Source organism: Candoia aspera, chromosome 2 (assembly GCF_035149785.1).
Source record: "Candoia aspera isolate rCanAsp1 chromosome 2, rCanAsp1.hap2, whole genome shotgun sequence".
Classification (NCBI taxonomy): domain Eukaryota; kingdom Metazoa; phylum Chordata; class Lepidosauria; order Squamata; family Boidae; genus Candoia; species Candoia aspera.
In genome coordinates, this window is record NC_086154.1 from 97709968 (window position 1) to 97722310 (window position 12343).

The 12343-nt window shown below is 42.8% G+C and overlaps 1 protein-coding gene across 1 annotated transcript in view; it reads right to left on the minus strand.

The window, feature by feature from the left end:
- Window positions 1-11113, minus strand: part of LOC134489690 (transforming growth factor beta receptor type 3-like) — a 30433-nt gene extending 19320 nt beyond the window's left edge. The window contains exons 1-7 of the mRNA XM_063292507.1: window positions 11004-11113; window positions 5352-5524; window positions 4375-4491; window positions 3214-3382; window positions 2483-2642; window positions 1924-2065; window positions 1286-1475 (exon numbers count right to left, since the gene is read on the minus strand). Coding sequence (XP_063148577.1) covers window positions 1286-1475; window positions 1924-2065; window positions 2483-2642; window positions 3214-3382; window positions 4375-4491; window positions 5352-5524; window positions 11004-11082 — 1030 coding nt within the window. The 5' untranslated portion in view covers window positions 11083-11113. The remainder of the gene's footprint in view (window positions 1-1285; window positions 1476-1923; window positions 2066-2482; window positions 2643-3213; window positions 3383-4374; window positions 4492-5351; window positions 5525-11003) is intronic.
- Between the last annotated feature and the right edge of the window lie 1230 nt (window positions 11114-12343).

Genomic DNA, 12343 nt, shown 5'->3' on the forward strand with positions numbered 1-12343 from the left:
GTTTGCTAGGCTATCGGCATCAGAAATTGAAGTTTAACCACAATTGTTCCAAACAGCAATCTGTTTCCACCAAAGGGATGTATTTTACTGGCTTCAAATTCTCCCAAATATGGGAAGCCTGGCTTGGGCCCACCCAGCCAGTTAAACTACAGTAATACACTTTTCCAATGCATCTTCCTGCAAAGATTTCTGCACGTGATATGAAAAGCAAATAACAAGCAACTAGCTAAGTTAGTTAGATTATTTATATATATATGCATATATATGCATATATATGCATATATATGCATGCATGCATGCATGCCAATCTGAGTGTACCAATTGTTTTTCCTTGCTTTTTCTCTCCCCCTTCTTTTTCCAAAGAAACTCCTTTATATAGCATGGATATTCAGCTGCATAATTTTAAATAGTGATTTCTCACTCCTTCTTCCATGAAGCCCCTCCGATATGCTCTTAAATATTTCACAAATTTGTAATATATTGGTTGTCCTTTGGGCACTGGGACAATAAATCTAAAACTATTTCTACAGAATGGCTGAAAAGAACAATCCTTGCATTGAAGGTCTCTAAGTAGCTGGCCAGCCTAGCATGCATCATCAGGTTCACCCTTGTAATTCTTTGAAATTGTTAAATTATTATTTAAGTAATAATTTAATAGATTAAAATTAAAATATGAGCCAATTTTTGAGATCATTGACATTCTGGTATACATAGTTTTTAAATATCCTTTAAAGAAGTAAATTTGCTGCCTTGACTTATATATTAAAAAAGGCAGGAAAAAAATCTAATCATCATCATATCATTTTCATCATCTCACACAGCTGACAGTGGGCTTCAACCTCCATCTCCTTGGACTTAGTTTACTCCCTGTTCCATACTGGATATTCACCATATAGTGTGGCCAATCAGAACAGGTTCAGTTATATCCAAAAATTTGAATAGAGCATTAGTCATATTCAATAACTAAAAATATTTTTGATGAGAATATATGATGCTTCAAAGAAATTGTAATACATGGGGGGTGCCTTCAAGTCAGTCTTGACTCCTGGTTACTCCATGGAAAATCTCCCTCTTCCTCCTCCTCTTCATATCAATGCAGTAAGATAGGGTAGCACCAGCCTATTTTGCAGAAATAATCAAGAACAGAATGCAGAAGGTGTTGCAAGATGAATTTCCAGGATAGGAGTGTTATAATAGGCCCCTGTTCCTCACGACCACTGCTGGTATCTTTCCAAACTCTTTGGTGAATACTTTTTCCACCTTAGCCCATTCAAGATCTACCTACCGTTCAGGCCAACAATCAGGAGAAACCTGTTCACCCGGTCAGCCTCGGTGTAAGAGGTGAATGCCGGTAGCTTCTGCTCTGCTGTGTATTGTAAAGGGTCTCTGGCATAAGCCAGTTCAGGAGATGTCTGCTGGGTCACAGTGAGAGGCAGCTTCATTTCTGGGCTACTGACTAGGACTTTGTGTGAAGCCTGGAATGAAAACAGAGTCCAGGCGGACAAGTTCAGAGCACAGAAGACAATAGCAACAGCCAACTCAAAGGGGAGACAGGCCAGGGAATCAAATGGTACTGTAGTGCTTAGATAGGCTCCTGGGTAGAAAAGCAACTCCACCCTTTTGGCAATAAGGAATAACCCCTGCTGAGAAGAAGAGCAGAGCCAGGAAGCATGACTCACTTTACCAAGCCTGGAGTTATATCCAGCCAAGGAAGCAGTGTTTGATGCCAGGGAGAACAATGGTACAGACCAAATTACAGAAGAAAGTGGGTAAGACTGCCTGTTTCTGCAAATATTTGTAGTTACATTTGTATGTGAGAAGACAAACCTTGCCAGATATCTACCAATAGCACTCTTGCCTAAGAGAGAGCACTAGGAAGCCGAATGTGTACAAGTCTGCTGCTGGAGCAGATCCTGCCCATACCAGTACATGCAGCTGGCCAGTGAGACGGTGGACACGAACCATCCATTGGGCAGCTCCTTCGCTCTTCAGGATCAAGAGGAGCCCCTGGCGTGGAGATCTTCCAACCGCGTGAAGCTCCACAGTCAGATGGGCCAGCCTGGGCCTAGAAGAGAGCAGACTGCCATCCCCACCTCCAGTATCATACCATCAGGCTAAACGTCATGGAATTGGAAAGGGCTGTGCTTCTATGAACTGTTAGGATTCCTTGAATCACACATGTGCACGCACACACACACACACACACACACAAATTACCCCAACATCTAAAGCTAATTATATGTGCAAGCCAATCCCTGATATTTGTGCCTTTATTTCACCCTTAGGCACTTCAAGATAAGCCATTTTGATGCAGTTTATCATATGCATGTTTTTTGCTTCCCATTCCATTCCCCATCCAACTCCAAAGAACAATGTCAGCTTTCCATAATAGTCTAGCCTCTTCTAAATATAAATGGCCTTGCTATGTTATTTCCACCCACACATTAATGTTAGACCATCTGGGCAAGGTGTGAGTGCATACCTGGGGGCAACATCTTTGGAAAATATGATGTGAACTTCAATGTCTTGAGGAGGGTCAGAATTCTGGCAAGTTCTCAGTGGCTGCAGTTGGCATTCAGAGGCAAAGTGCTTGGGTGTTATGAAATTCCTACGCAATTTGCAAGTTGCCCGGGCAGTCGCATCTATTTAAGGAGGAAGGGAAAAAGAGAATTACGAATGTATATAATCGCTTAGGGAGGGTCTTCCTAAGGAAACAAACTTTGACTGGTCCCCCTGATTTAACCTCAAAGACCTTTTACTGCAATTTCATTCTTTTGGCTGTCAATGGGTTTTCAGTTGAAAGGGATGAGTCCATGTGGTCCATGCCTTTATTTCACTGACATTCAACCTCTATGCCTGCTACGATCCACCTAAGTACAGTCCAAATTGTAACCTGTATATTTTTAGCAGAATTGGTTTCATCAGATTATACTTGGGTCTGATTCAGTTTAGGAGCCTGGTTTTCTCCCCTCCTGAAGCCCTTCCCTAAGTTCCCTTGAGTTGGGGACTAAACTCAAAGGTTACTTTCCACCTCTCCCCCCATACACACACATAACATGCTCACATCCATTTCAAGCTCTTCCCCTTAACAGCATTATACTGCAAACCCCACATCTTCTACCACCTGCATTAAGACCCTACAGAGTACATCCCATCCTCCCACAGAAAGGACATGTAATTCTGATGCCAGCTCTGCTTCCTTGTGGCCCATACCAGCCCCTAGGCGTGTGTAGATTGTATTGACTCCATGATACTCAGCCAATGAAGTGACCCCTCCGTGCTTCCTACGTGCCCACTTAAGCAGGCCCCTGGCAGTATCTGGGAAGTCAGTCTCTGCAGATGCCACCAGCTCAGGGGCCAAGACACTGGAGCCCAGAGAGACCTGCAGACAAGGGAAAGACAAAGGTAAAAAATCCTGGCCTTAACTCTCTTTGAATCCCCAGTGTGGAACAGTAAGCATAAATCTCAGTAAAGAATGCATTTCACTTTAAACTGGGAGATTGTGACACTAGCTACACCTCAGCCATAGACTCGCAGGCTCACTCAAACCAGTTACTAGATATTTGAACAGGCAAAGGAGGACACAGACAATTGGAAAGGAGGACAAATGGGGGCAAGAGGAGGACACGCTAACTGTTTAACTTTCTTGGCATCTACACAAAAATTAGTGAAAAACTGCAAAAAAAAAAAAAGTGATAAAGTCTACATGTACATGAAATGACTTTTTCCAGCATCAGAAAGACTTCTGGTTTTTCAGTTGCAGGACTGTGCTAGAGCTGGTTAGGTGGCAAAAGCCTTCAGCCTGTAACTGATTGAGACCTTGTCAATTTCAAGCAGCAGCACAAGCCAGGGGGAGGGTACTAATCAAGGTTACAGAGTGGAGCTTGTTAACTTGCAGTTAGCATTTATTAGGGGAGTGTTGCATATTGGAAAGGGTCTCTGAGAAGCGAAAAGCTGCTCAGAAAGAGGTAGCTTGTAGATACTCAAAAAGCTGGACAATATTTAAGGCTATGCCTGCCAGATGGAGGACATGAGGACAAAAAGGAAGACATGTCCTCCTTTTGCCAAACGTCTGATAATCCTACTCAAACCTCACTGACTCAATTCTCCCATTTGTACAGTGGGAACAATAGTACATTATTGTACAAGGTGATCCTGAGCTCAGACAAATATAGGTGACTATGTACTTTATATGTCTTTAAAGCATTATTAAAAAATGGATTCACTACCAATCTGTCCTTTCTGCTAACACTTTGCTTGTTGTCTTTGTTTGCCCAGGAAAAAGACTTCAACCACCTCTTCAGAGGTTCCAAATTTAATATAAATTTAATATGGGTGGTTCTGTAGAATTTTCTGTCCAAATTTTATTCTCACCTGGAAGGTCCAATTTTTTCCAGGGGAAGATGACAGCATCCATTGCACTGGCTCCTGGGAGTGCAATACAAAGATGGGGGCCTGGCTCAGAAGATCTGGAGCCACCGCAAGCGTTACCTGAAACAGGGTCAAACAGACAAAATCTCTCCTCCACAGACCTTCAGGTTTGAATGATGTCCTGGGTACCTCCATATAATGGTTCTCGGAAAACCTTCATCTGATACATTTAGATTTATCTCCTGTTTTGGCAGAAATGGAACAAGATCTATACAGATGGCCTAGAATTCTTGGGGATATCCAAAGTAAGGTAAATGTGATTAAGATTAGTTTAATCTTAATTGCTTGCCTTGTGGAACAGCATCCTCCCAGAAATCTGGATGCCCGGATGGCCTTTTGTAAGGCTCTAAAGGCCTGGCTGTCCTCCAGGGGTTTGGGCCAGGCAGTTAGGTGAGCCTGCTGGTGCTTTTGTTTTGGCGGTTACTGTTTAACCAGGACATCGCGAGTTTATATTGTTATCATGGTTTTAAACTTGGAACAATGCCCAGAGTCACAGCTGTGAAATGGGGGGTGTATAAATTATTCAAACAAACAAAATTCGAAACTGATTCGTATTTGATGAGGTCTTCCTTTTTTATTTCTTCACATCATTTTAAGCAAATGCATAAGCTATCAAATCATTTTAATGATTAGGGTCACCCTTCAAGAGTTTCGCCACATAAATTACAACTGCTTGATGAGAAAGGTGGAATTAATGTTCCAGACTTATGGGATTGTAACTGAGCGTTTATTATACCTTCAGCTGTAGGCTGGGATTCAGTTCCTAGAGAGTTCTTCTCCGATTCCATGACAGAACATTTTGCTGGAGTCGCACTCCGAGCCAGCATGGCAGTTCCAAGGAGAGTGCTGGGTCAGGGGCAGCCAGACCATGCAGAACATTAACCAGCGTTCCCCCCTCAACCCTTCCCACTGCCCTGTACCTGGGCACTGGCAGGCCCCCCCCTGCGCAGGCTGATGACGTGCACTTCTTGACCCGTGGAGGAGAGTCCCCGGCTGGTGCATCCTGTGCCTCTTCGCAATACCTCCCAGAAGCCCAGGATAGGACGAGGGCTGTAGGCAGAGGCAGGCAGGCAAGGGAGATGGGGCCAGGCAACTGCAGAACAAAAGAGAGATTGTGCCTCTGGAGCCAAGGCTGCCTTCACTCTGTACCCCTCATTCCCAAATGCCAAACCCATGCCAAAGTAGTCAGGAGTCTGAACTTAGAATATACCTCTGTTTACTTCATCATGAGATCAATTCTGTGCTCACATGCAAAGAATATCAGACGTCTGGAAGCGAATGAGGACAGAGGGCAAGTGAAAGCAAGAAGCAGAGCAAATGCTGGGTGGAAGGGTCACTGCGTGCACAGTTTGTGGCATCTCTCTGCATTGTTTAAGTGCTGCTTCTCTCTGAAGGATTTGGCTTCCAGATCGTAGAAGTGGGCCTGTAAAAAATATCTGTCTGTATTATTCCACCCACCTTTCTATGCTCCCACCATTCAGTTAATTATACCCAGTCCAGATAGATTATATGCTGAAGGGCTTCAAGCAGGCAGATGTCCTCTCTCTGCTTCTCTTTCCCAATGGAGCCTGAGCATGCCTGGCCTCATCTGGTACATTTCGGGTAGGGAATTGGCACCTTCTGATTTTCCTGGCTTGCTTCTGCATGCCTCTGGGTTTCTCCCAAACGCCTCCCTTATTTTGCCTTCAGTGATGACGTATAATTATGTTTTGTATATTTTTTTGAAAAAAAGCATCCAAACCTTTTCTTAGAGAGAGAGTTTAAATAAAATATTCTAATTTTTTTTCCTTCTGCTGCTAGTAATTTGGAAGCAGACTTAATCATTCAACATGGTGCACCCCAAATTATTGGCTCTATGACCCTTTCCAGCCATAAGTGGAAAGAACTTATGTCATTCATCGGTTGCTGTACCAACATAGCAGTAACAAGGCAGGTTTGATATCACTGGAGGGATGGCTGGATGACGCAGGGATGTGCAGAGCGGAAGCTGAAAACGTGTTTCAGAACAAGTAGGGATGTGTGTGCTGCACCCCCTTGTGCCTCCTTTGTGAAAGCCTCCTGGTGTAGGCTTTCACAGATGGTATCTGTTGGGCAGTGTTGGGCTTCAGGATTTAGTGACTGTGTCTAGACAACAGATTTCCTGATGTTTTGCTGGCACCTGTGGCTGGCATCTTTAGAGGCACCCTGAAACCCAACACTGCCCAAATTTTCAGCATGTTTATACCATTTATGCAGTGTGTTTTCAGTGCATTTATACAGTTCTGGAACATGTGAGGAGTATTATTTTCACTGCCATTCACGTCAGAAATTCCAGGCTCCTCCACCAGTCCCCCTAACTGCCGCTCAAAGATGTCCTGCTGACCATGATCTAAAGATGGGTTCTCGGGAGGCAGTCTTTGCCTCATCCCCAGCCCATATCCAAAGCCAACTAACTTGGTAGCTCCCTGATCCGATGCTAATGTTGATGGAAAACTCCCAACATGCGCCTTCCTCTACGCATGATCTCTGCAGTCTCGGTATGACTGTAGTGATGACCCAGTTACAGACTGGGAATTACTCATCTTGTATTGGCCACTCTCGGCTGCAGCGTCCACACCTATACTTTTCAGTCCTGGTAACTTCCAAAAAGAAAGAGAGGGGAGTTCCCTGCACAAAATACAGTAATGCCTTTTCTTCTCCAATTGTTTCTGCTCACCCACTACCTTTGGGCAAAATGGGTACACTCCAAGTGAGTGTACTCCAGGTCCCTTCAATCAAACGTTGCCAACTTGTGGATCTGAGGAACTGCGTCTTCTCTGTCACTGCCCTGCCCAGTGGAACAGCAACACCCCCAGCATCCCCCCACCGCCCAAGAGCCACCTACTCTCCTGGGGTTCTGGAAGGGTCTTAAGACCTGGCTCTATTCCCAGGCCTGGGTTAGGGTATCTGTGGAGGCCCAGTTTTATTTCATTTTGTTTTTAATTGTTACGGCCGCTTTTTAGTCCTGGCTCTTATATTAGGTTGTTATGTTTTTAACAGTTTCAATTATATATTTTGATATTGTAACTCACCCAGAGTCTTATGGAGTGAGCAGCTATAATAAATCTTAATCACCATCTTCTCCTTCTCCAAATTATGCCATTCTGTCACTGTTACGCATTACACATTCAAATTGTCCTGTGCTTGCTCCCTTTGGCAAAGTGACCAGTGCTGCAGCTTTTGATGGTTATTCTGGCAATGAGAGTGGTAGAGAAGACTAGCTACAATGCCAGGGCTGGGGGGTCAGGGGTCGGGGCAGGATGGCAGGAGAAGTGAGAATTTTACCCTCCAGGATCTATTGACAACTACCCATCAGCTGTTTTTAGACAGGGCAAGAAATGGTACGCAAGAGAGAGAGAGGAAAAATAAACATTGTGGGTGAGTGGGAGGGAGTTCTGGTAAAGTAGGGATCATAGCATGTCAGGGTTGAAAGGGACCTTGGAGATAATCCACTGCTACACATGCCCGACAGATGGCTGTCCAGCCTCTCTGGAAATACCTCTCCTGCTCCCCCCTCAACCTAGATGTGATCTCTGGGTTAATAGAGGCCTCATCCCTTGCACATCAGTTTCTGACAGATGGCTGAAGCATGGCTTAACTCCAAAGTATAAAATTCGCCATTCACTTTCCTCAGCTTGTCCCACGTTGATATTGTAAGGAGAGCCCCAGCTTCACGGTTAATCCAGATCAGGGCAGAGCAGACCTCAGAGTACGCCTTTGCCCTGCCTCATGTCTGGAGGAGAAGCCCTGTGGTGTCTAGGATCCCACCTTCCTCTTCACAGGAATAAACCCCAATCGGCTGGTAATATATGCAGCAGCTACTGAAGGACATCCTCTAGCGGGGGAATATGCTCCAGGGCCTTTCAGCTCTATAACTTCCCACACCTTGGATATAGCATCCCCAAGCCCACCCAGGCTTGCTGAAAATGTGTAAGTGTTAATGTTAGAAAAGCAGAAAACTATTAAACCAATAGGGTACAGTCAAGTTTAGAGGTACTATTTCATATTTTGGGGGAGACAGAGTGGAAAGGCCTGCTTCTGAATACATTTATTTTTAGAATGGATACACCACTCTTCAGAATGAAGTTTCCAGCACAGCTTACAAAAGCTAAAACCATGATTTAGAGTAGCATTTAAAATACCTAACATAAAAGCAGTAAAACAGCAGAAAGGTAACATTTATGCCGAAATTTAAATTAAATCAATAAATTTAACATTTAATAAATTAACGTATTTAAAAGATATTAACATATTTAAAAGACTGAGAAAACTGCCTTTCTTTAGTATTGAAAAAAGGACATTCCAGAGCTGGGGGTCTGTCACTGAGCATATCCATTCCTTTGCCCTCAGTGGAATTTAAGGAAGAGTCCCTAACACTTTAAGTCAACTGTCTGTACTTGGCTAACACTTTAACCTTAAGTCAACTGTCTGTACTTGGCTAAGATCAGAGCCTGAGAAGGACAAGGAGAAGCAGAGGCCTTCTACTGGCATTAGCTTAAAAAACAAAGTGAAAATTACCAGACGAGAATCTGCATCTGTGATCTGCAATATGTCATGTGTCTGTTCTTGCCTGAAAACAGCCTGGCATATATTTTCAGTAATCTGTTGTAGGAAAGTGTGAAGAACAAGTCAAAGGACTGGAGCAATGGGTGGCCACACTTCAGTTGATGAGAAAATACGAAGGTCTTTCAGACCTTGAAGATATAATTCCTTTAAAAGGAATCCAAACAATAGAAAGGGAAGAAGCACTGTGCTGGTTGCTAAAAGTATCCATACCTCCCCAGAAATCCAATTGAGTGAACTTAGGGATATTGTAGAGAGTATCTGGGTTACAATAAGTGGAGGAAGTAAAGTATGCAATGCTGCCGTTGGATCCTACTTTCATCCACCCAGCTAAGAAGAAAAGATGGGTGTTGCTTTCCAAAAGCAAACTGCAAATCTTCCAAAGAGGCATGAAATATATATATCAGGTAGCTTCCTTAATAGATCGTGAGGTTGCTACACTTACAATATATCATGATTTCAACAAAGCTAGCTCAAAAATCATACCCCAAATGCTCATCAATGATTCTTCATCAAACTGGAGAGGTTCTGAATAAGATTCTAGGCCTTCTATTCTTCCATATTTTTATTCATACTTTGGTAGAGGAATTTTCGATCAAATTTGCAGATGATGCAAAATTGGGTGGGATAGCCAATATCTTAGAAGACAAAAATAATGAATAAATAAATAAAAATTCAGAATGATCTTGATAGGGTAGAGAAATTGACTGAAAATCATGGAATTAAATTTAACAGGACAAAGTTCTTCACTTAATAAATAGACATCAAATGCACAAGCATAGAATGAGGGTGACTTGATTTGGTATACAGTACTTGCGAAGAAGGATTAGTAGATGATTGCAAACTCAATATGAGGCTTCAAAAAAGACAAATGTACTTTTAGGCTGCATTAAGAGAAGTACAACTTCCAAATCACGGGGAGTAACAATTCCATGTCATCTTCATATTTCATTGATCAGATCTCACCTTGAATATTGTGTCGGGTTCTGGGCATGATGCTCTAAGAAGGATTTAGAAAAACTAGAACAGGGTCAGAGTAAAGCCAGGCAGATGGTCAGGGAATTGGAAATTAAGTCCCATGAAGAGCGATTGAAAGATCTGGGAATGTTTAGCTATAAGAAGAGAAAACTAAAAGGGCATTTGGCAACATTCTTCAGGTACTGAAAGGAAGTCATACAGAATAAGATCCAGGGTTGTTCTGTATTGTTCCAGAGTACAGAACATGAAATAATTAGTATAAATTCCAGGAAGGTGAGTATTTAACAGCAAGAGCTGTTCAAGAGTGGAACCCTTTACCCACAGAGGTGGCAGGCTCCTGTTCAGTTGGCGTGTTTACGCAGAAACTAGGCAGCCATCTATTGGGGATAATTTGGATTTCTGCCGTTAGAAGAGGGGTGGATTTGATGTCCCAATATCTCTTCCAACCCTATACTTCTAGCTTAGGAGTTGGAAGGGAATACATGGGAAAAAGCACTCCCTCGGATATTATGGCCCCAGACTGAGTATGAATACCTTGAACTGGTGTTTTGCAACATAAGCATAGCCCCCAATTTCAGTTTGTGCTCTTACTGCCTTAAATTGTACCAGCTGAAGTTTTGAGAATAGCTCCACATATAACTTGTTGAAGAAATCTTGGCAAACCAATACCCAATATTGTGATTATGCACACACACTTCAGGGTACTCGCAGTGTTCTGTTCTTAAGAATTGGAAAGATTTCATGCCTCTGGCATGCCTAGCTGCTAGTACACGGTCCATTTAGTTTTTCATAACAGTGGTCAGAAACGGTTTGAGCTTGCAAGCTGCTCAGGGATACAAGTGAGCTTGAGACAAAAACCACATGATAGATATAATTAGGGGAGGAAGATATTACAAGTTCACTCTCACACTCCCCACCACCATTCCCCTTTTGATACAGTGGATCAGCCCTAACAAATCACTCACTGTGGATTAAAAGCTGGGACAGCTGCATTTTAGCAGCTTCAATTTTACCTGTTCCAGAGCAAGTCCAAATGACAAACAACAAGCTCCATCTCCATAGACAACTGGCTGGTTGGCAATTGCCATGCATCGTTTGCAACACCCAAAGCAAGGCTGTAGGTCTTTACTAGTCACAACCTATGTAGGAGAACAAAATCAAAACAAGAAAGCATAAGAGCTGAAGGGAAACATGTTTCACAGCCTCCAAGCTTTCTGAAATTCCTAGACAGTTTAATTTCCTGTTCAGGCTTGAAGATAAGACATCAAGCACTTACCTCTGTAGTTCTCTCTACCTGAGACACAAATGTAAAAAAGAACTAAAAACACACATCACCAAGAACTCTTCATACAGAGCCATTACTCCCTACAGTCCTCTTACCATCCTGTTGCATGCAGGATATCCATAAACCAAATCCATCTTTTCACTGTGTGCGTCCAGCATATTTATTGATCTCTTGACTTGAAGTCCTGACCAGATCCTTGACTAACTGAAAGACTGGGATTATCTTAAAGATAACAAAAACCTACTACCTTCCCATTCTCTGCAATCAATAGCGGTCATTCAATAAAATTCATTATGGTTGCAATCAGTATAAAACATTTATTACACCATTTCATGGTAATAATAACAAAATAAGGGATATACAGGTTACATAAACTGAAATGCAGTCATGTGCAATGATAAATGGAAAGATGACCGATTCCTATCTTCCTGGGCTGTCAAACAAAATTCTGCTAACTGAAATGTAATTTTGAAGTCTTCATCAGGAAGTAACTAAAACAAAAGTCATCCTTGGTCCTTTTTGTATTAAGGGGCCTCTCGTGGTGCTACAGAAGCTCCTGCAGAAGAGGCAGTCCTGAAAGCCAGGAGCCAGTGTTTCTATCATCACATGTGCCTGACACAGAGCTTTTCAGTGAGAGTAGCGTTCTTCTATCTACTCTCAAGTACTGCTGGAGAGAGGGTGTTAAAATGTCTAGGGGTAAACATTCCGCAATATTCTGTAAGAGGGATCTGTTTGAGGTTCCATGGCACATGACAATTTTGTGACCAAATCCTACTACTGCATCTGCAGATGTTCCACCTCAATCGTCCTGTGTATCCATATCAGTAAGCCTCTGCCTCACTGTCTCCATGCTGTGATTGCATCCCATTCTCACCACCACCTGAAGATAAAGCCTGCTCTATCATTCTTCACCCCACCTTCAGTTTCCAGGATGCATGAAAGAGATCTACTACTATTAAGGGGATAAGGCCAGGCCTTACGGGAGAAAATGAAACATTAGCCAAAAGTTAAATAACCTCATCCTGGCCCCAGATGATCCGATCTTTATTAGGTCTGTCTAAGTGTTGA